The 23,615-nt window shown below is 34.2% G+C and overlaps 3 protein-coding genes across 6 annotated transcripts; all 3 read left to right on the top strand.

Moving 5' to 3' along the window:
* Window positions 1-2,299: 2,299 nt before the first annotated feature.
* LOC133699971 (SKP1-like protein 1A) lies at window positions 2,300-3,820 on the top strand. Its single transcript, XM_062123519.1, has 2 exons — window positions 2,300-2,789; window positions 3,354-3,820. The coding sequence occupies exons 1-2, from the start codon at window positions 2,478-2,480 to the stop codon at window positions 3,525-3,527; spliced, it is 486 nt and encodes a 161-aa protein (XP_061979503.1). The 5' UTR covers window positions 2,300-2,477; the 3' UTR covers window positions 3,528-3,820.
* Window positions 3,821-8,333: 4,513 nt separating this feature from the next.
* On the top strand, window positions 8,334-14,967 carry LOC133699324 (probable ubiquitin-conjugating enzyme E2 23). 3 transcript variants are annotated; one of them, XM_062122543.1, is made up of 8 exons: window positions 8,334-8,685; window positions 9,186-11,237; window positions 11,607-11,747; window positions 12,364-12,855; window positions 13,149-13,218; window positions 13,312-13,451; window positions 13,585-13,893; window positions 14,312-14,967. In XM_062122543.1, the coding sequence occupies exons 2-8, from the start codon at window positions 9,195-9,197 to the stop codon at window positions 14,561-14,563; spliced, it is 3,447 nt and encodes a 1,148-aa protein (XP_061978527.1). In that variant the 5' UTR covers window positions 8,334-8,685; window positions 9,186-9,194; the 3' UTR covers window positions 14,564-14,967. The 3 variants fall into 3 exon arrangements, with proteins under 3 accessions (XP_061978527.1, XP_061978528.1, XP_061978526.1); XM_062122542.1 differs by lacking the exon at window positions 8,334-8,685 and having other exon boundaries at window positions 8,704-11,237; XM_062122544.1 differs by lacking the exons at window positions 8,334-8,685; window positions 14,312-14,967 and having other exon boundaries at window positions 8,701-11,237; window positions 13,312-13,458; window positions 13,585-13,788.
* A 4,806-nt stretch (window positions 14,968-19,773) lies between these two features.
* LOC133698340 (uncharacterized) lies at window positions 19,774-23,253 on the top strand. Of its 2 annotated transcripts, none has more exons than XM_062121228.1 (5): window positions 19,774-20,132; window positions 20,438-20,588; window positions 21,174-21,668; window positions 21,897-22,171; window positions 22,258-23,253. In XM_062121228.1, exons 2-5 carry the CDS (start codon window positions 20,465-20,467, stop codon window positions 23,062-23,064), a joined length of 1,701 nt encoding a protein of 566 aa, XP_061977212.1. In that variant the 5' UTR covers window positions 19,774-20,132; window positions 20,438-20,464; the 3' UTR covers window positions 23,065-23,253. The 2 variants fall into 2 exon arrangements, with proteins under 2 accessions (XP_061977212.1, XP_061977214.1); XM_062121230.1 differs by lacking the exon at window positions 19,774-20,132 and adding an exon at window positions 20,143-20,266.
* Window positions 23,254-23,615: the final 362 nt, after the last annotated feature.

The following is a 23,615-nucleotide window of genomic DNA, read 5'->3' as shown; positions in this document are numbered from 1 at the left end:
AACGTCATCTAGAGGGATGAAACAAAAGGCTAATCCATTTTAAAATGTCATCAAGTATTCTTCTATAACTATTTTTTTTTCTACATCCCTAATCATTATCAATGATAGATGATGATTATGATATGCTTTAGATGAAACGTATTATGGATCTCCTTACAACTGCTAGCATAACTACTATATCAGAGCATAGACAACTCTTCAATAAGGTTTAACTCCTTATAAAGATAGTGCTAGTCATTTAAAGGGATACTCGAGCCCAATGAGCTTAATATAATAACTTGGAACCAATTTCTATCATGAGTTTTAACAATTTTCGTGTTAAACTTGTATCGTGTTTAACACTAACATACCAACCAAGAAAAGCTACATGAAGCTATAACAACACTAAACCATGAGGATGATGTGCATTCTAATGATCTCATTGATGATACCAATAAAGTTCCTTTAACAAGAAATACTACTTTAATGATCAAGAATGTTCCAAATCAGCTTGGAAGGCATGATTTACTACAAATATTAGATGTATACTCTTTGTGAGAGAATCAAGTGGTTATATAACCTTTTTATTGCTCTAGGTTAATATAACTTCTCTTATTTGGCCGAGGACTTGTGAGACAGACAAATCCAAGCTATATATTTTTATCAACTTCATGAATGTTATTGGAACCTTGAATGCTTAAAAGTTTTTCACAAGTGAAAATAGAGTGTTGGTTCAAACTGTAAAACTTGTAAAGTCTTTTTGGCAACTATCCAAAGAAAAGTGAGTCAACTATCCAAACTACATCTAATAAAGAAACTCTATTATCTCCTCACTTATGGAATTAAGAACATGATCTCAATAGAAACTCGATACCCAAGTTATTGAGTTGGTTATACCTCAGAGGGTAATAAAATGTATCATAGTCAAAAACTAAGAATGAAAGTTTTTTTATGTATAAATTAACTTGTTCAAAATAACAATGTTTTAATTTTCTCCATGTGATTCTTAAGAGAAATGGTCTTATAACTCTTTCAAGGATGGAATAAACTCAATCTTTCAAGGATGGGATCAACGTGTTTTATATGTGTGTGTTTGTGTGTGTGTGTGGGCTCAGCATGTACTTGAGCCCGTAGATGCTAACTTATCACCCTATATATGTTTGGCAAACTATAGATCGAATATACTAGGGCTCTGCATCTTGCATAGCCCAAATGGATATAGAACTGATGATCTTTCTAAACTTCATATTCGGTCACAAGACTTCACTTATTTTTTCTCTCTCGTGATCTTTAACATAAAATGTTAAGGTCAAAGATACTCATTTATCTACACTCCTAGATTTATAAAAGTCTTCAAAAGACCCTACCATTTATCCTTGAATAATGATGTGTAATGACTATTTATCATTCATTAATGACTATAAAAGTCTCCTAGATTTTTTTTTCTCGTGATCTTTAACATAAAACATTAAGGTCAAAGATACTCATTTATCTAAGATTTAAAAAAGTCTTCAAAAGACCTTACCACTTATCCCTAAATAATGATGTGTAAAAGATATTTATTTCTCATTAATGCATGCGTTAGTAATATTTTCCCTCAGTAATGATATTAGGACAAGATGATACTCCAATCTCTTATTTTCATTAAAAAACAAGGCTCATGAGCTATAAAGATCTTATGAATCCTTCAATGAAAACGAGTTCACAATCTCTATTCTTTATTGTATATTTATTTTTAGAGTCTTTCTTTAAAATATAATTATTCTTCATCTTAAAAAATACTTAAGCATTGAAGAGTTTTTAAATCATTCAAAATTTTTTTTTTATAGATACCGACCACCTTAGTTTATTAGGCACCAACTATCAACCACTCTAACTATAAAGAATGAATCAAATTATTAAAATCAAGAAATTAACTAATTAATCAACGTATAAGCATTTAAAAAATAAAAATTAGATTCTTTAGTACATGATCATATGCAATGCCTATTCATATAATCACTCGATTAATATTACGTTGGATTACGCTTACTCACAAAATAAATAAAAACTTTGTAGATCACTTGATAATAATAATTTATTGCTACCTTATCTTTATTCTTTGCCCCGTTTATCTCTCAAAATAAAATAACCCACCCACCAACCAAAATTTATTGATCCCTGGGCACAAAACCGTAATTTCCTCCTCAAATCGCAACCAAACAGGAGGGAGAAACTAAAAAACAAACTTCCCAAAATGCCCTTTTCCTTCTCCTTGTTTACAAAGGATTCTTCAAAACCAACCCCTTTTTTAGCTCATTAAAAATCATGACCTCAACGTAATACCCTGTCATATCCGAATCCGAAACACACACCAATTCCCAAAACCGACGCCGTTTCAGGCCCAAAAATTCTTCTATAAAAACGACCCTTCCCCTTTCACTATCAAATAACAATTTCAGTTTCTGATTTCTCTTGCGAGACTAATCTAGGGTTAGGGCTTTTATTTCTTTCCCAATATGTCAGAATCAAAGAAAATCACTCTCAAATCATCCGATGGCGAGACATTCGTCGTCGATGAAGCGGTCGCCGTGGAGTCACAAACCATCAAACACATGATTGAAGATGACTGCGCCGATAACGAGATCCCGTTGCCTAACGTGACAAGCAAGATTCTTGCTAAGGTTATCGAGTACTGCAAGAAACATGTGGAATCTGGTTCTGATAAGGAGAAGAATGTTACAGGTGTTACTGAGAAGGATGAGTCTTTGAAGAGTTGGGACACCGAGTTTGTCAAGGTTGACCAAAATACCCTCTTTGACCTCATCCTGGTAAGGGTTCGAGTTTCCTTTTTGACCCTTTTTTTATATTTATTAATTTGTCCTTGTTTGAGTTCTCTGCCTGGTATTTTGTTCGAAGATTTTTTTCCTGTTTGGTTTTATGGAAAATATTAAAAAAAAACGAAAATTTTTATTGAGTTTCTAGGGATTGTGTTTTATGCCATGACAGTTTTTTTTTTTTTTTGCCTGTTTGCTTTCAACTATTATTAGTTTATGACTCCCTTGCGCTGGAAAGTGAGGAAAGAAGGATCTTTTGTTTTCTACTTGTTGATTCTTTTAGATAAAATTTGATGTGAAATTTGGAGGGAAATAAGCCTTATGTTTGTTTCCTGCTTCAATGTATAATTCATGGCGGTTGAGCTTTGACGGCTTGCTTATGGCAATCGAATTAATAGTTTGGTATATGTGGGTCAGTTGCCAGGTATCTTTGTTTGAATACTCACATATGAGATTATCCTTTTCTAAGCTGTTGCTAGTTATCATTTTCTGTGTATTTGTTTGTTATGCATACACTGTATGTGAATTACCATGGCTAACTTCTAATGTTGTTTTCAGGCAGCTAACTTTCTGAACATCAAGGGCTTGCTAGATTTGACCTGCCAGACTGTGGCTGACATGATCAAGGGGAAGACTCCAGAAGAGATTCGCAAGACATTTAACATCAAGAATGACTTCACTCCAGAGGAAGAAGAGGAGGTGCGCAGGGAGAACCAGTGGGCATTTGAGTGACAGTTCAAGCTGTCCTCACAATGTGGTTCATACTATGATAAGAAGTGTTATATAAATTGCTATGCTGCTCTATTATTTTCTCTAGCTAGTAGTAAGTTGATGTCTAGTTTTAAGGTTGAGGTCTTTTCACAGACTGGTGAAGTATTGCTTCAGACTTCCTCCCTATGGAGCTTAATTGAAGTTTGTCAGCGAACCTCTTTCTTATCACAACATGATCAGATTTTATGTATGCAATCATACTTAATCTGTCCTTGCTTAATTGATGCCTATGAATTGTCGTGCATTTTATCAAACAGCAGTTTCAACTCTGTCGAATGCCAAGTCATGATTTATCTAAGCAACTCTATGAATTCAGACTCTTTGTCATTGCAATGATTTAACAACTTAGTTTTTACCCATCATGTGGTTTCGTCCATTTATGGCTTGTGTGTGTATAGCTCTAGCTAAAGCTTGCTTTTTTTTTTTTTTTATTGACTAAGAGTTTTTGAATACAAGTGAAAACCGAATAATTCCAATGGATGCTGGCAAGAAAACAAAGTGCAGGGAAACAAGCTGTTTAGCGGAGGCTCAACAGCAATCTTAAGCATATTGTAGCTCAGCAGCCTACCCAGCCGATTTTTTTCTTAATTTATTTACATCCGTTGCCACTGGGGTCCATTCGGGGGAGAATTTCGGTGAGAATATAATAAATCTCCAATCAGTGAAACGCACAATTTCAAGATGCAAACAGAGAAACAATCCTTTTCATATCATTGTGATAATACGTGGGATCTTCTTGGCTCTAATCCAATGTACCTTGAAACATTATTCAATTGTACTGGTAAAGTCTCAACTCCTATATATATATATATATATATATATATATATATATATATATATATATAAAGCGATAGATAGCTTTTTCCTAATAACGACACTTTATCGTGAAGAAAAACCTTTTTTTTTTTTACGGGATGTTATGAACTGTGATCATATACAAGTTATGAATCTCTACGGGGTTAATTTGTTTCTCCTTTATTTAGTTTTTGCTTGTTCAGGAATCAATTTACGGACAGTCAAATCCATTTAGAACTTCAGGTAGAATGAGAAGAGTAGATAGAGATCAAGTTTTCCTTCATGACAACTGACAAGGTGTCGTTATTAGGAAAAAGTTATCTATCGCTTTATGTACATGAACAGCAGTACGGTAGTAACTAGATTTGTACTGCGTGTTCCGCCAAGTCTGAAAATGAAAATTCATGAATCTCATTTGAAATTTATAATTAACTGGATAGAATCATGAAATTTAATTATTATTATATAATTTCATATTAAAAAATATAAATATAAAATAAAATAAATCTAAGTGATCATGAACATATGATTAAAATAACCTAATAAAAAAATAAAAATAATAATAATTAAGCATAGTGACCCTGTATCTATTGAGCATTGTAACATAAAATTAAAAAATTAATTCTTGCGAGCAACATATATTATGTGAATGTGAAAAATCATTTGGAGAATTATTAACTATAGATAGTAATCCTAAAAATAATTATTAATTTAAGATTTGGTAATTAAGCAAAGATTTGACTTTTGGTAATGCGCGCCATGCTGTAAAAAGATACGATCTCTTCTTTGTTGTTTTCCCAGGCCTTCGATCCTATTGAATGTTGAAAAGAAAAAATTGCTGTCACATCCTAATAGTAAGAATTTAACTATTCCTTTCTTATTAATTTGTTAAATAAAAATTTAATTTATAAATTCATGTACCCAAATTTGATCCTCACAATCGATTTCAAGTAGAATTCAAGATAATTTTAGAACAGTAAGTTAAAAATCAAATAAGTAATTTTGTCGCTTATTGAGAAAGATTTAGTATTGAGACGACCGAACTCTGTTAATTGGTATTAAAAATAAGATCATTAATAAATAATATATATGTTTTTTTTATTTATTTCACGGTCCAAGTGAAGGTCTGCCTTCTTTTCTTTCATTATTTCTATTATAGATTAATTGTATTTGAATTTATAAATGTTAAATTTGTAATAAATATTTTAAATTTATATTAATTTATTTTTTTAATTATTTTTTGTTCTTGTTTAATAGATTTTTAAAAAAACATTTTAAAAAATGATTAATGATAAGGTTAACATCTAATATAGTTTGTTGGTATATTTCAGAGAGTTAGAAAATAATTACTGAAAATGCTATAATTACTGTTTATTACATGATAGAATAACAAACAATCTGTTTCATAATTACATGTTAAATTCACCCGGAAATATATTGATGGACTAAAAAAATCACCGATAAAATAACATATATTTTTTTATGGTTTTTTTTGATGTATTTTATCCATCAACGGATATATTTATAAAATTATTACTGTCAGATCATAAATTTCTGACGAGGATTTCCTTTGATGAATTATTTCCATTCATGATTACATGCAGGAACGCACTAGTTCGACCAGGAAATTCTTATCCTACCCCTGCTTTTAAAAAAGGTGAATTTTGACTATTGCACTTGCACGCTTTCTATTTCCCAAGGAAGAGTGTCCTGTTGCCGATACGTAACTTTTCATAACAATTATTTATCAAATCAAATCAAGTTAATTAAAAATTATAAGTTTAAATTTTATAAATTTTAAAATTATTAAAAATTTATATAATTATTAATTTTAAAATTTATAAAATTACACGAGCATGTCCATATTTATATAAAAAAAAACAAGAAAGAATATATGATTAAAATATAAAACCAGTACCGACTGTGGGCGAGGAATGACAAAAAGGCGAGGGAAGAATAGCGAGGGGGCATTGGTGAAGAAAAAGAGTGCAAATGAATTTGCTCAGAGTCTATATTTACAAAGCAACATAATTAGTGATAAAGTTAGATGGCTAATAACTAAGTCTCCATCACCCTATCGTGATGATTAGTAATAAGTACAATAAAAGTGCCTTTTGATTGTGGTTTCCTTTCGTATGTGTCCAATTTATATAATTACATGGGGAATGAATAATACCTCACTAGAAGATTGCCTTGCCACATTATTTAGAGTCTGATTGATATTAAGGTAATTATTATGGATGTGGTTTTAAAAAAATTATTTTATAAAAAGTATTTTTAGATGAGGTTGGTTTTAAAAAATAGATATTTAATTAAAATTATAGTTAAAATTGAGGTTGAAAATATGCTAAAATAGGCATTTTGAGCTTTAGACTGGACCCGATCCGGCCGGAACCAGTCCGACCGAAACAGCATGCTACACTGTTTATCTTGCGCAATATTCATAGAAAGAATTAATTGGAATGAATAGTATAGCTACACTGTTCATGCTAATTAACAATGTAGCAACGATAGGCAGGAACACAACGAGAAGCATGGAATTTTAGCTTCAATAAAATAGCGTTTTCAACGCAGATAATGGTAGGATCTACATACAAAAATCACGACTGATTTTATAACCAAACACTTCAATGCAGCTTTTACACACCAAACGCAGCCACAAACTCTTAGCCAAACGGCCTTTTAGGGTGGGTGATGGGTTGGTTGTGCGGTCCAACTGGATTTATAGTTTTTTAAAAATATATTTTTAAATAAAAAATAATTTTAATTTTTAAATAAAAAAATTTAAAATTTTAAAAAAATCATGTTTCCAAGCATAGCCTTGAACTAATAAAAGTCATGTTCATTCTTCTTAAAAGCAGAAGTGCAAACTTATTTAACCACTAACAACCCCGGACCGGCCCTGCTAGTTAACCCGGAACCCAGCCGACCCGGGTCTGGAACTGGTCCGGGTGGAGGTAAAAACCCGTTTAGAAGTTGGCCTGGTGAAACCCGGTCCACCCGGTCAAACCCGGGTGAGACCCGATCTATTTTTTTTAATATTAGCAGTCATTAAACGACGTCGTTTTGACCTTTTAACTAAATAAGAACGAAGCAATATTAGGGACAGTTGCAAACCTAATTAACAAAAGAGGAAATCAGCTCTTTGAAACCCAACTAAATGATTTTTGGTTTTCTTGAAGTCCTCAGAGGTCAAGGAGAGATGGAAAACCAGAGACAGAGAGAGTAACAATTGACTCTAATTTAGATCAAAAGAACCGGCACCAGTTACAAGATGCATTGCCTCTTGAGACCCCGTCTGGTCCGGATTCTATCAAGGTGGAGTCTGGTGGTGTGAGTAAAGAAACAGACAAGAAACCGAATGAACACGACAAAGGAAGCAAGCATTCTTCTAAGCCAACTAAAGTGCCTTGGTCACGGTCCTTTTTTCAGGTTTTTTCTTTTTGAAGTAATTATTGATATGTGATTTTGTGGAATTTGTTCTGTGTCTCATTATCATTATCTACTGGATGTGAAATCTAGCGCGATTGAGACAACAAGTTCAAAAGCTAAGGTATGCTTGGGTGCTTATGAAAATAGAAAATTTGAGTTTGTAGCCATTATAGGACTTAGTAGTCTGGGATTATTTCTATACTTTTCTGAAATGCTATTTATACTATGCAGTGGTTGTCTTTGTAAATATTTATTTGCTTGAATCAAAACAAAGCAATTCAACTTTTGCAAAAAAAAAAGGAGAGATTTTTTTTATAGATGTTTTTTTTTGTTGATCCGGATCAATCCATCTGACCCATTATCCAATTACTTGACCGGGTTAGTGACCGAGTCGGTTTTCAAAACTATACCTAAAAGTACCCATCACACCATTTTTAATAAAATCCTTGACTCAATTATATTCTATTTCTTGATCCATCTAACAACATAAAAGACAAGAACATTTTAAGTCAGTCAGTCCTATGTTTTTACACGCCTAATTTAACACCACACTGTAAGATTACAAACATACCCTTAAAACACCGCTTCAGAAATCAGAATCCAGCTCCCATGTCTCCTCCTCAGTTTTTCACTTTTTTTTTTTTTTGCTTCATTCATATGTAATATTCAAGAAAAAAACACACACACGATTCTTCCTGATTATTCGAAGACCGTTCCTTTTTTTTAAAAAAATCAAATGAAACCTTTTGTAATCTTGCGATTGTATCGTGGTAATCTTTGTTTTTTATTGGGTAGTTTTTGACGGATTGTAGCTGTCGAGCCGCTATTATGTGGATTTGAGCTCGATCAATTTGAAGCTGCTTCGTCTTTTTTTTTTTTCCTTTATTAATTGGTGAGTTTTTTGGCATTAATTGTTTGGTTTTATTTTTATTGTATTAATGATTATTAACTTCTTTTGATATTGATTGATGTTTAGTGAAATTTTGATGTGAAATAAAAGATTGGTTTTAATCATGTGTTATGTTAATGAATATGCGTTTTTTTGTTTGATTGGATTGCAAATATTAGTTTAGGAAATGGGATTTTTGTTTTTTTAATCTTTTTATGAGTTATGAAAAAATCAGCGCTGTTTGTGTAGCATAGTATTGTTTTTGTTATTGCATTTGAATGGCAGCCCACCTGCCGATTTTTATTTCACAGTATAAAGATTTGAGCTTCAGGGCAGTTTTTGAATGAAAAAAGAAGCAAACTTTTTTATTGTATATGAGCTGGTTGTAGTGTTAAGAAACTATTTTGAGAAAGAAGATGAGGGTTTTGAATTACATGCCACGTTACGGATTTTTTTTAAGAAATTCGTTTTGGTGGTAAACCTTTTTCGATATGTGTTTTCAGCTAGAAAATATGCAAAATGAAAGAAGTCCCAAAGTTAACGGGTTTGTCGATGGTGGTGTTGATAAAAACAGCTGGGATCAAAGTGGTTCTATGGCAAATGGGTTGGTTTGTGAGTTGAAAGTTGATAGTGAAAAAAATGTTAAAAAACTGGATGAGGTTGTTGGGAACTTGAATAATGTACCATATATTTATGGACAAGATATTGTTAGACATAAAATGCACAATGTGGTTGGGGTAGTGAGTGAAGTTGCTGGTGAGTCAGATTCGGATGGAAGTATTATGGATGATGATGATGATGATGACGACGACGACGACAACGACGACGACGACGAAGATGAGTGTGATCTTGATGAAGATGCTGGCAATGAGGGAGCTGATGGTGATGGTAATGATAATACCAATAGCGATAGGAGTGAAGGGAGCGATAATTATAAGAGTGAAACTCTTCAGACTGATCAGGTTCGAGTAGTTTGGATGGGTGATGTTAAACCAGTTCAACATGTCAATGATGTGATTGTCATTGATCGAGGATTCTTACACGGGGACTATGTTGCATCTGCTTCAGATCCAACAGGGCAAGTGGGTGTTGTGGTGGATGTTAATATCTCTGTTGATTTGTTAGCTCCTGATGGATCCGTTAGAAAAGACGTTTCATCCATAAATTTGGTGCGTGTTAGGGAATTTTCTGTTGGTGATTATGTGGTCTTTGGTCCCTGGTTAGGCAGAGTTGATGATGTTGTAGATGATGTGACTGTGTTATTTGATGATGGTTCTGTGTGCGAAGTAAAGGGGGCTGAGCCACTGCATCTAAAACCAATTTCCAAGGGTATCTTTGAGGAAGATGAACATTTTCCGTACCATCCCGGCCAGCGTGTAAGGGCTACCTCATCATCAGTTTTTAAAAACTCTCGGTGGCTATCCGGCTTGTGGGAAGCTAATAGATTGGAAGGTACTGTTTCTAAAGTTACATCTGGATCAGTTTTCATCTATTGGATAGCTTCTGCTGGCTATGGACCTGATTCTTCAACTACCCCTGCTGAAGAGCAGGATCCAAAGAACTTAGAACTGCTGTCTTGTTTTGCACATGCAAGTTGGCAAGTGGGTGACTGGTGTCTTCTCCCATCATCTGTTGCTCAATCATCTTCTGTTACTTTAGACAAGGATTTATTGAAGTTGGGAATCCATGACCCAGCCAAATGTGAATTAGATCCTAGTCAACTGGGAAATGGATGTGATTCAGAAGGAGTTGCAAATGAGGAAGTAGATGATACGAATGGATCGATGGCAATTGATCCAGTGACAGCACCGGATGGAAATGTAGCCATTATTGCAAGTAATGAATCTAGCTCTTGTGGTTGTTCAACATTGCCTGCCCATCGCAGAAAGATACGTAAAGTTTTAATCAGAAGAGAAAAGAAGAGTAAAAAAAAAGAGGAAGATTTTGAAAGAGCCCTTTTGATTGTCAACACCAGGACAAGGGTCGATATAGCATGGCAGGATGGAGCTATAGAACGTGGGCTGAATTCTACAACATTGATTCCAATTGATAGTCCTGGTGATCATGAATTCGTTGCTGAACAGTATGTTGTGGAGAAGGCCTCTGATGATGTTGATAACTCATTTGAATCTAGACGTGTTGGTGTTGTTAAAAGCCTTAATGCAAAAGAGCGAACAGCTTGTGTGAAGTGGTTAAAGCCAGTTACCAGGGCAGAAGATCCTCGTGAGTTTGACAAGGATGAAATTGTAAGTGTGTATGAGCTGGAGACTCATCCAGATTATGATTATTCCTATGGGGATGTAGTTGTTCGATTATCCCCGGTTTCTGTGTCTGATCAAACCACCTCTGATTTGGAAACTATTGGGGAATCAAGGCAGCAAAGTGGACAAAGTGAGATTATGAATACACAAAAGTGCTTAGGACGTAAGAAAGGAGAGGATGCACCGAGTAATGATGTTTCTATGGACTCCTCAGATCTCTCTTGGGTTGGGAATATATCTGGTCTTAGGAATGGTGATCTCGAAGTCACATGGGCTGATGGGATGGTTTCAATGGTATGCTTATGAAGTTTTTTTCTATAAATTTTTCTCAGTTTCCATTTTAAATTATCAAAAGTGGTATGCAATCAACTCTTGTTTTTCGGTATCTTCATGGCTCAATTACTTTGATTCCTGCAACTCCTTCTCATGAAACTTTTTGGTGCAAAGAGTTGGGAGGATCCTTTCTATTTTTGAATTCTTTTCTACAATATAGGAAAGAGAAAATACTCAACTTCTATAGTTTCTTATTTTGAGATTTTGGATGTCATTTAAAGTTTCTTTTACCTTCACAATTTAAATTACAAAGTTATTAACATATTCATTATGATGATTTATAGGCCCAATAGTTTGGTTTGATGAATTTGTTGCTCGGTTTGTTATTAGGTTGGACCTCAAGCAATTTTTGTGGTTGGTCGAGATGACGATGATGATTCAGTTTCAGCTGGGAGTGAAGTAAGTGAAGCTGCAGCTAGTTGGGAAACAGTTGATGATGATGTGAGGGACACTCATGATTATACTCAAGAGGTGTGTATCCATTTGAAATTGTAGCATGCCATTGTTAAACGCAATGGTGACTACAATCGTAATGGGTAACGTATGAGTGGGTCATAGGATGGGACCTAGCTTTCATAATATATCCTTGGCTGGGAAATATTTATAAAAAGTAGGTCTGTGAAGTTTGATTGTGTGAGCATTAATCAATTAATGATATGCTCACACTTTTTCTTTTTTAGATTTCAAGGAGAGGCATAGAAATTGAAAAGAAACTATGAAGCTTATGTGATTCTTGATTTCATTATCTTAGTAATGAACCCACAATTTACCACTTGAAATATAGGATTCTATGAATATAACGTCATGCTGATAAGGAGTAAGCAGTAACGTATAGAATCTAGGCTGTATACATAAATTTTGTTTTAACCTTTAACCTTGCTTTTCTCGGAATCTCTTCGGCAGCATCAGTTACTTTATCTTAGACATAGGAACATCGCATGATTGGGTTCACCCATAAACAAATGCTAAATAATTAATGTCATTGGATTAACCATTCTCACATGAATTGAACATTCCTTAGGTATACTCTTATTAGAGTGGAAAGATATTGATATTTCAGTAACTGATGATAGTATCTGTTGTTCAGGCAGTTGTGCTGCAAGATGCAACTGGCATGAACTCAGAGGAGGAAGAGAGTGTGGAGAATTATAGTTCTGGAAGGAATGCAGCACGCAATTTTCCACTCACTGCACTTGACTTTGTTGCAAGATTGGCCACTGGAATATTTTCACGAGGTCAGAAAAATATCGACCCAGATTTTTCAGGCTACCAAGGTGAAAACAAACTGCATTCTCAGGGAACAAACTGTATTTCTGAAGAAAAAGATTCCAGTGATGAGTCCAGTGCTGAAAAATCTAATGTCAATAATAACTGTGGTATGCAAAATACCAATGGAAAAGACAAACATGTGTCTATGGAGGACCCAGGATCATCAAATGCAGAAAAAACTTCATGCAATTTAAGCACCGAAAAGTCAAATGCCATGACATGTTCTGAGGCTCGGATTCACCACTACTTTAAACATTTTGACACAGCTGAAGATCCTCTGGACCATCATTTTCTTGATTCAAATAGACTGGTATGATGTGCGATTATTGCAATTTACAATTGTTCATTCTTCTGAACATAGGAGACTTAAATAAATAGGCAGACTTTCACAGGCATTGAAGTAAACTCTTTCACTCAGTTGATTTTGACATTCTTCAAATTCTCTTAGTAATAGACAACAGTGCAATGATTACCTCTTTTCTCAAGGTCTTTAAAGTGTTCATTTTTTTACTCTCATCACCTCATGGCAACAATCAAGAAATCTAAATGTCTGAAATGTGCTGTGATATTTTTGAATATTTTCTCATGCATTGAAGTTGGCAGATCAAAAATGGAAGGAAGTGGCTTAAGAAGGTTCAACAAGACTGGAACATCCTCCAAAACAACCTGCCAGGTTCGAGTAGTTCAGTTTATGTAAAATTTTATGCTATGTTCTAGAATATCTAGCTAGCATCATTTGGTCTTCCCATAAATTTTTTTTTAACAGACGAGATCTACGTACGGGTTTATGAGGATCGAATGGATCTCTTAAGAGCAACAATAATTGGGGCATATGGAACACCTTACCAAGATGGGCTATTCTTTTTTGACTTTCACCTCCCACCAGAGTATCCTGATGTCCCTCCTGTAAGATGTACTAATCTTAATAATTGGTCTTTGGTTTGAAGGTTATGTTCTGATTTTGTGTTGTTTGATGCGATTGGCCTTCTTGAAAAAGTTGTTCATGATTCTATTTTTTGTGTTCTATGTGATGTTGCAGTCAGCATACTACCATTCTGGTGGTTGGCGAATAAATCCAAATTTGTACGAGGAGGGGAAGTTGTGCCTTAGCCTTTTAAATACCTGGACTGGCAGAGGAAATGAAGTCTGGCACTCGTGTTCTAGCATCCTTCAAGTCCTAGTTTCACTTCAAGGGTTGGTGCTAAATTCTAGACCATATTTTAATGAAGCTGGATATGATAAGCAGATCGGGACAGCTGAAGGAGAGAAAAAATCGTTGTCATATAACGAGAATACTTTCTTGCTAAACTGCAAGACAATGATGTATCTTATGCGAAAACCCCCCAAGGTAATATATTAATTCACAAGAATTACACTACTTCCCGGCTTTATTCATATTTTCTTTGTTTTTGTGTAAACATTCAATTTCGTTCTTGGCAATCATTTTGGTTGACAAACATGAAAGGCAATGATGTTTGAACAAATATGCCAATTATTACAACTGAGTTAAGAACTATTTTATTTGATCCTTTTTTTTTTCATAATTTTATTGGATTGGGACATTTTGCTAGACTAGATTATTTATTTGCTTTTTACTTGGTCAATAGTCCATATCTTTTCAGGCTTTGATCTGTACAAACAGGATTTTGTTCAGTTTTTTTGAGGGGAACATGATTTTTATTTATTGTGCTGCAGTTGTGCATGCATTACTTGGTAAAATATGCTCACTAATCACAATAATGTCTTGTTATGTTAATACACATCAGGATTTTGAATACTTGGTAAAGGAGCATTTCAGGAGGCGTGGGTACTACATTCTTAAGGCCTGTGATGCGTATATGCAAGGCAATTTAATTGGATCTCTCTCTCGAGATTGCTCTATAAGCAGTAAGGAAAGTTCCAATCTAACTTCGGTTGGTTTCAAGTTGATGTTAGCAAAGATTGTGCCAAAGCTTTACTTGGCATTGAATGAAGTTGGCGCTGATTGTCATGAATTTAAGCATCTGCTACAGTCATAAAATTATTTAACAAGTTGGTCTTTCAATATTTGGATCAAACCAGCAAGGTCATGGTGTTTTCTTTTTTGTTTTCCCATTCATTCATTGCCATTACTTTCAAATCCCAAGTACTTGTAAATGTAAAGGTTTTCAGAAACATGAATTTGGGGTCTGAGACATTCAGTGTCTTTATTAATTTTAGGTCCTGGGGTATCTTCAGCAAATTAAGGCTCTTCATTTAGTCATATGATTATTTGATCATGGAACACAACAGATCAGGTCATGGAAGCTTTGCTTCTGACTTCTTGCTTTGACAATTTTCTGGTACTTTGGGATCCAGAAGACAGGATTTTGGATTGACTGTTTAACTTGCTATTTTATTGAAATGATGTATTATATATAATTGAAGACAGAGCTTGCAATAATTTTATCTTTCAATGCTTAAGTTATATCGCAAACAGAAGCAATGTTGTGCGGATTTTACTCAAAGCTTAGAGGTGTATCCTTTGAAGAAGGCTTCTCGCTAACTAAATATTTATTTAGTGCTAATTAATATGGTTTTGTGATGGTTCAATGACTGGTGTTTTTTCTTCAGAAAGATGTTTGATCTCTGTGTTCAGTTAAGGTTGCAATTGAAGGAAGGAAAGGCTGTTGTATAGCATCAAGAGTAAAACTGGTGCATATTACAAACGCCAATCTGCTAAATGGAAATCCACACGTTTTGATGTGATCTGAACTGCCATTGTATAGGGTTTTCACCTGAAAAGTCATCACATTTCGCGCTTCCCAAGATCCCAAAATAACCGGCGATTAAACACAGCTGCTCTCCTCCAAGATTTGTCCTGATGACTTCGAACCAGTCTAGGAAATCCAGATTCTGCTGACGATCCTTAATGAGCTGCAAAACCAGCAGAAGACCACAAATCTTTAGGCACTGAGCAAGCTTTAAAAACAGCATCGTTGTCCCCTGAATCGTGACACTAAAATGAACACAAGGAATCTAAGTTCGAAAGACGACCCATTAGGATTGGCAAAGGTAAAACTCAATCATCGTCGCTTGAAATGGCAGTTTCCGTTGCCTTCCTTTTGCTCGAATACATTAGAAATAAAACCCCTCCTTTTATTTTTTTTTATAATCTTTAATATTTTTCTATAATATTACTTGGGGAAAAAACAAATTTTCATCTCTAAGTTGTTGCATAATTCCTATTCTTGTCCCAAACATCAATTCTTTTTTTGTATTACTTTTTATTATAATGATGGAAGGAGCCTACTATACGAGCTAAGATGGTGTAGGAAACCTTAAATACCTATAATTTAAGTCCTTCATTTCATTTCATTTCAGTAAAGTATTTTTCATGTCTCAGCTACTCTACAACATTGACACAAAAAATTATCACAAACATAAGCGATTCCATGGAGATATACTAACAAATTTGGGTTTGATTGTTTCCCATTTTGATGATACAATAATTGTCCGTCAAGTAGCTTACTAGAAATAGGAATTTTTTTTTTTCCTTTATGACACTTATAATTTTTTTTAATTATTAACGTGGATGTCCGAGCCAACTTGTGCACACCTCGGCTAATCCTACGGGCCTTGAAGTTATCGACTATGTAAGTTTCTAGTGGTCATCATATTATCAACCACAGGACTCGAACCTGAGATTATAAGAAAAGCAAATCTCTTGGTCACTTTTATCACTGGACCACTACTAAATGGTTATGACACTTGTAATATTGATTTTATGAGTCATAGTTTAAGACATCATCATTTGAACAACCCTATCTAAAATTAGAGAATAGATGACACCAAACCAAGCTTATTTATATGTTTTTTCTCCTCTTAATAAATTAAATAGTAAGGTTTTTTTGGATCAATTTTAAAAACATTGGAATTACCTCTTTTATTAAATCTTAAATAAGTCATTTACACAAATAATGAGATAAATACATATGCACAGTCTTATTAAAGATGGCTTGGCCTAACAGGTTAACCTAATAATTTATCGATCTAGCTTGTAGACAAGGTTTGGTTTTAAACAAAACCAAGTAGGAGTTGATCTGAAGTTAATTTGGTTGATCAATTTGCAAATTTGATTGAAACCGATTTGAACTTATAAAAAGCATTCAAAACAATATTATTTAAAAATAAAAAATAAAAAACTTAAAATAACATGATTTTAAATAATTTTAAATTAACTTGGATTAACTCGTCTAATTTGTGACCAAGCCTTTAGTAGGGTGGAGTTGCATCTACAATGATTATTTTTTGTTTTTCTAATAATCTCCTTTTGAATATGAACTTGAATAGTAACGTGTATGTTAATGAAAAGAAACAAGTTGAAAATAGATCTTATAAAGTGACATGATAAGTATCATGGAAAGCTGAAATGATTAGTTTAGGCAACTCCTCCATGGAACTGATACCATCTAATCTAACATGCTCTTGGGTTTTCCAAGGCCCAACTAATTTAACCCGTAGTCGCCGAGAAATTTCATTTGGACAGGAAACCGAGCCCTCCATGGCCATTTACCCTGCATCGTCGAGCTTCGTGCCACTACATGTCCACATCCCATTATAATTTATAATAACCACACAGCCAAAAAAAAAGAAGAAAAAAGAAAGAGGGAGGGAGGAAGAGAAGAAGAAGAAGAAGAAAGGTGAAGGTTCAAAAGGCATTCGAAGTTGCTTGGCATTCACGAGTCTTCCTTCTGCAAATCGCCAAAAAGTGGGTTAAAGCAAGTCCTCCAAGGATCAGTCGGTCATAAATCACTAGTTCTAAACGGACCAGATGGTCATAAATTGTCGTTATCTTGGTCAATTATCATTCCAATGTTATTTTTCAACATTTGGCTGCCTAATTACAACTACTACTATATATATATATATATATATATATATAATTTAAACAAAAAAATAAGAAAACATGATTTTAACTGTATTCTCAAGCACTGATGTTATGCTCACATGACCATCCTTGTTTTGTAGGAAGAAGTCCGAGAGAGAAGTGGCTCCTGTTTCCTAGTTAATTAGGGGAACAGATTTAAAGTCTGCTTGGGATTGTGATAACAATTATGGTTCAAAATGTTTTTCGTTTAGAAATACATCAAGATGATATTTTTTAATTTTTTTAAAGTTATTTTTTTATAATAGTGTATCAAAACGATTTAAAATACTAAAAAATATTAATTTTAAATAAAATAATTAAATTTTTTAAGAACACTGGTTATTTGCTTTTTTTTTTTTAATGGATTTCCAATTCATAAATGAACTGGGGAAACAGATTTGTTCACTTGAGTGGGTTCAGGCTCTTGCAGCACCGAAGACAAAAAATTAGATCTCCCAGCGTGACAATTATTTTAGTTATTTTCTAGGTTAATTTTATATTTTCATTAATTTTTCTACTTAGCTATGAATTTTGTAGTTAAGTGTTTATATATAACTAGTTGGATTGTGTTTTTTATTATTCAGTCTTTAAAAAAATTAAAAAATCTATTTATTAATCAATTTTATGATTTGAAAACCCTAGATTTTATCACTGTTAGAATGATTAATTAAGTCAAATTCACATATAAAAAAATTAATAAAAAAAAAGTCTTCTCTAATCATATATCTACAACAGCAAGCAATAAGACAACATCATTGCAACATTTTATGAGATTCATTTACCACTGATCATCAACGTCGAATCAAGGATCGTGACCCCTTCTCAATTTGTCTTCTGATGACTGATTATTTCTTCTCTTGCTTTGTCCAGGTCGCACATTTGCTCATTTTGTCTGGTTATGAGAATCATCTCCTGTAAAATCCAACAGTATCTTGTCTGTAAAGGCCTCCGAACATGCTCCGAGGAAAGAGCCAAAATTGCTGGCAACTTGCCAACTTTGATTAAGCCCTAGAAAACATTCGGACACGTTCTAACTTGGTCTTCCCTTGCAAAACAAATTAAAAAAAAAAAAAAAAAACTATGTACCTGGTCTGGTCATACGTCTTACTAGAAGGTCTCTCTGTAGAAAATTGCCACTGGGCGATTTTGTATTTAATAAAAGAAAATTAAGACCTCCTAAATTTGTTCTGTTGCTTTTTTGTAGAGTTAGGGAGTTTGGTGAGCTATTAATTAATTTCTGGATTTTTATGTTCATGAAAATGTTATTTTTCTCGTGTTTTTTTTTAAAAAATTGAATATGAGATAATAATGTATAAAAGAATCATTCATGAAGGCAGGCATGCGTTGTGATTTGTTGCCTAAAAGTCTTTTAACTCTTAATTAAGAGTTATTTATTATTTATTAATTGACTTTCATTTATTTTCCATTGAGTTCTGTATTCATTTCTGTCATCATGCCTGCTGCTGGTGGGGACGCTTTTAATTCAAGAAAACTTTAATTATTCTCTTCAAATTTCCGTAGAAATCAAAGAAGAATAAAAGGTAGGTGTCAAATATATAGTTTTCGGAGAATTAAATCTAAACAAATCTAATTTTTTATAAATCTTCGGAATAGATAAACTTATTATCATCCATAAATAAATAAATTAAGATGTGATTTTTAGATATTCTTTTAAAACGTGATCGATAAAAATGCAATAAATAGAAATGTGATGTTTGTATTTGGTGAAATAAAAAAAGTTTTCATATATCTTTATTGTGTTTGATGTGCAGAAAATTCATGAAAATATAGATAAGTTTACTACTATACCCTTATAACTTAAAGTATATAAAATGTAATCGTAAACTTTGACTCTATAAAATAATAATATTATATTGTATTATTATTGATTAAAAAATGGTGTAAAAAACATTTCATTTAAAATAAAAAAAATAAGACCAATTAAGTAAAAAAAAAGTAGATTTTTCTCATTTAAAAAAAAAAGAATTACTTTCCGTAGTTTTAAGAAAATATAATATCAATGAACGTTAAATTTCTTGAAATTAACATTCAATAATAAAACAAACACAATTATTCTTGACACTCTAAAATATTTTAGCATAAATAACTTATACCAAACACAAGATCCATCACACGAAAGCTGGAGTCGAAAATATTGCTGTGTTTTTATAAGAAATATCCTCCTTTTCATAAATACACAAATTAATTGACTCCAATTAACCGGCTAGAAGCTTCTAATAGTATTTATTGTTATTAGCTGGATAAGAAAAGAACCAGCTGTCGTTTTGGACACGAACAAGGCCATCCCAAGTCCCAACGGTACAAAGTTGAAACAGTTGAAGATGTTTCCAACAAGGGCACGTGTGTCAAGCTTCTGTTCACATTAATCATCATGCCGCGATGAGAAGTTAGGAGGAAACTGGCTGGCTACTGGGTGGAGAGCTGGCTCTGGCTAGCAGCATGTGTTTATCCCGTTATTATATATATATATATACACAACCCATCACGTTCCTTCAGAGGGATTGTGTGTTCACAACTGAGTCTGTTGGTCAAAGTTGAAGAAAAACGGGGAAATTCAGTTCCCACTTTTGGTCAGATAAGTTGACATTCAAAAGCTGGAAAATTACAGGAGAAAGATTGGTCGTAGAAAGGCACCTAACAATAATATTGTTGAAGGTGCAAAGCCCCCTGTTCTTCTGGTAGAGCCCCACCTCTTTCTGCTCATTTTCTTCTAGTTCCTGTATCTATTTATATATGGATTAAGGTTTTTGGTTTATGGGTCGTTATTTTTTTCTTGGTTGATAGTGTTTTATTTTTGGTTTCTGAGAAAAAGGTGAGAAAGTTTGGAAAAGGGAAGGAAAGTAGAGGATATTGTCGTAGAGATCTTGTTTTTTCAACGACCTTAAAGTTTTGCGTTCATTAAAGCTGTTTGCTTTCATTTATTTGGTAAATTGGGTGAGAGAGTGTTATGTGGAAGATAACTGATTGTGATTAAAATTATTAGTCTGCAGTGCTCAAGGTGGAGAAAGAGATGGCTGAGAATGGAAGGGTACATCCAGATTGTATGAATGCTTCAAACCCTTACCATGAATGTGGTGTAGCTTGCCTTGAAAGGATTTCCCAAGGGAAGAGAAGGAAAGAGAAGAAACAGTCAGGTAATTGCTATTGTTTTTTTATATCTTGGACACTCCTTGTAAAGCTGAGAGCTGTAGATTTTGGCATGTTTACTTTACCAATAATATGTATCTCCTCACCATCACAGAAGAATCTTAGTTAGGAATCAGTTGAATGCGACGGAAAGTGCCATGTGCTTTAGATTCATATTTCATACCTTTACGATAACCATGATTTTGTGTAAAGCCTTGATCTGTTTGATGAAGAAAGTAGAGATAATGTTACCAGAATCTGCCAATCCACCTTTAGAGAGGTGAATTTGTATTGATCAGAGAACTATTATTTGGAAAGGGTGAGGCTGAGAAGCATCGGACGGCTTGTGTTAATTTACTCCGTCTACCTATCCACCTCTGTACAGGAGGATTTTCCAATTAAGACTCTGATTGAGTTTGAAAACGCACATCTTAGACATTTATTTTTCCAGCAGTGAGTCATGGCTATTTTCTTGCAACATATGAACTATTTCTGCAATTCTAATACACAGGTCTTGGATCAGTGAGTTTCTGAGTAAAGGGTAGACCGAACATTTTTAAATACAGCTTTAATTTATTTATTTTGTGTTTTAGATTATCATAATGGTGTAAATGAGGGTTGGTCTAGCAAAAACAAGGATGAAGAAAGAAGAGCACAGCCTACTTGTCCCAAAGCATCTAATCCTTACCATAAATGTGAGGAATTTTGTTCTAATAGAACTGCCGAGGCCAATCCCAAGGGGGTTAAAAAGGAAACAGGAGGAGCACAGCCTACTTGTCCCAAAGCATCTAATCCTTACCATAAATGTGAGGAATTTTGTTCTAATAGAACTGCTGAGATTAATCCCAAGGGGGTTAAAAAGGAAACAGGAGGAGCACAGCCTACTTGTCCTAAAGCATCTAATCCTTACCATAAATGTGAAGAATTTTGTTCTAATAGAACTGCTGAGATTAATCCCCGTGGGGTTAAAAAACAATCAGAAAGAGCACAGACATGCCCCAGAGCATCTAACCCTTACCATAAATGTGACGAATTTTGTTCCAACGGAACTTTGGAGGCCAATCCCCAGGGGGTTAAAAAAGAATCAGGTTACCCCCTTTTCGAATACTAATACATTGTTGCTCGTTGGATTTCACTTTCATTTTTTTTTTTGTTGGGGGGATCAGGGATCTCGCAACCTTGGGGCTCAAGCCATTAGAGATGGAAGAATGCTTTATAACTCCAATAAAAAATTGAAGTCCTTCAATGATATCTTTCTCCAATTTGCAACTCTTCTTTGATGCTCAGTTCCTCATGACAGCACATTGTTGTTGCAGGTTCCATTATTGATGCTGCTTTAAGCTTTGGTAGAAAAAAGAAGGAATCTGGATCTCAGCAGAACTCTCCCCGAGCTGTTAACAATGTCCCTGTGGTAAAAGCAGCTCGCCGTGTTCCATCACCTCTTCCTACTAAAAAGCATGATGAAGCTGCGAATAGTGGATCGTTTTCCTCATCTCAACAACGTTCTGATGAAAGTTATTCTGAAGATCATTCTTTCGACAAGGGGCCAGTTCAATCCCCTGGACCAATGCATGTGTCTGGGAATATCACGGTAGTTTATCATTCCTCTCCATCTCGCTAAATTTATTTTTCAATATTGGCTTTGAATTGTCTCTCAATTTATTCTTTCTCCACCAGCCTGATCCTCCCAAGAGCCCTACAAAGCTTAGTTTGGCCTGCTATAAAATTCCAACACCAGCTGAGCCGCAACAGAATGGGAAGCTCCATGGTTCACCAAAGGCTGCTACATATCCTTCTGCTAACCATGAGGAAAAAGTCACTGATGGTCCTATTTCCGAGTATCTGGACTTCAGCTTTTCAGGCATATCTCGTGCTTCAGAAGAGAGTGACGAGGAAGAGGTTCAATCTGTCATCTCTGATTCCTGTGTGTCGGTAGGGAAATATCACGTGAGAGAAAATATTGCCTCTATTCTACAGTTAATCTTGGACAAGTATGGTGATATAGCAGCAGGCAGTCGATTGGAATCAGCTTCCATGCGAGCTTATTATTTAGAGTGTCTGTGCTCTGTGGTTCATGAGTTGCAGCGCACTTCTTTCAAGCAGTTGACAAATTCCAAAGTTAGAGAAATGTTGGCTGTTCTCAAGGACGTAGAATCCGCACAGATTGATGTTAGTTGGCTACGGGATATACTCAATGATCTGGCCGAAGGCATGGAGCTGAGCAGTCAGCATCAAGCTGCGGAAGAAGCAAAATCAAAGTGTGATCATGCTATAGAGTCAGTAAAAAAAGAACTAGAATCCATGATGGAGGATCTGGCTCAAAAAGAGAAGGCAGTTGCTGATGCTAAAGCACAAATCTCTGAAACAAGAGATCGCCTGAATAAGCTAGAGCTCGATTCTTCTCGGTTAAGTGAGACTATTTCTTCAATCTGGTCGACAGTCGAAAAGTTTCATGAAAAGCCCTTGGCAGATGAGATCTTGTAATGCAACTGCCAGGCAAAACAACAACTACTACCTGATACTTCTTGTATTCTATGTGTTCCATATTTACAATTTTACAGAATTTAATTGTATGAATCAAATTACAAAAACATGTAGATGATACTAGACATGGACATAGACATTGTACTTTAGTATGTTATAAAGTTTATTAGTGTATTATAAGTTCTGTGATGTGGAAGATGTGATTGATTTGAGTTTTACTGCAAAGTATTCCCTTTTTTGATGAAGGGATTTCATTTCATTAATCAAAGAAAAAACAGCAGCAGCCAGTCCCTACTACAAAGCAATGAACACTGGGAAGAACACATTTAAAATATTAATAATTTATTAATATATATTTTTTTAAGTTAAAAAAAAAAGCCCTACACAGCAACTCCGTTTCTAACACTTTCAAATATTATAATAAACTAAAGAATTATGAAGATTTTTTTATTTCATCTTAAACTATTTTTTGTGCAATTGCATCATTTTGGGCCAAATTTAAGGGCAATTAAGTGAAACTTGTTGGCTAAAAATGAAAAATTAAAAGATGA

The sequence above is a fragment of the Populus nigra genome, chromosome 7 (assembly GCF_951802175.1).
Source record: "Populus nigra chromosome 7, ddPopNigr1.1, whole genome shotgun sequence".
Classification (NCBI taxonomy): domain Eukaryota; kingdom Viridiplantae; phylum Streptophyta; class Magnoliopsida; order Malpighiales; family Salicaceae; genus Populus; species Populus nigra.
This window is presented reverse-complemented; position numbering and strand designations above follow the sequence as displayed.

Excerpts from the sequence above, each read along its gene's own strand:
- LOC133699971 (XM_062123519.1), top strand. The coding sequence starts at position 2,478 with ATGTCAGAATCAAAGAAAATCACTCTCAAATCATCCGATGGCGAGACA. Across the intron at positions 2,790-3,353 it reads CCCTCTTTGACCTCATCCTG|GCAGCTAACTTTCTGAACAT; the intron begins GTAAGGGTTCGA and ends TGTTGTTTTCAG.
- LOC133698340 (XM_062121228.1), top strand. The coding sequence starts at position 20,465 with ATGGCTGAGAATGGAAGGGTACATCCAGATTGTATGAATGCTTCAAAC. Across the intron at positions 21,669-21,896 it reads GGGGGTTAAAAAAGAATCAG|GTTCCATTATTGATGCTGCT; the intron begins GTTACCCCCTTT and ends TTGTTGTTGCAG. Across the intron at positions 22,172-22,257 it reads ATGTGTCTGGGAATATCACG|CCTGATCCTCCCAAGAGCCC; the intron begins GTAGTTTATCAT and ends TTTCTCCACCAG.
- LOC133699324 (XM_062122542.1), top strand. The coding sequence starts at position 9,174 with ATGTGTTTTCAGCTAGAAAATATGCAAAATGAAAGAAGTCCCAAAGTT. Across the intron at positions 11,238-11,606 it reads CTGATGGGATGGTTTCAATG|GTTGGACCTCAAGCAATTTT; the intron begins GTATGCTTATGA and ends GTTTGTTATTAG. Across the intron at positions 13,894-14,311 it reads TTATGCGAAAACCCCCCAAG|GATTTTGAATACTTGGTAAA; the intron begins GTAATATATTAA and ends AATACACATCAG.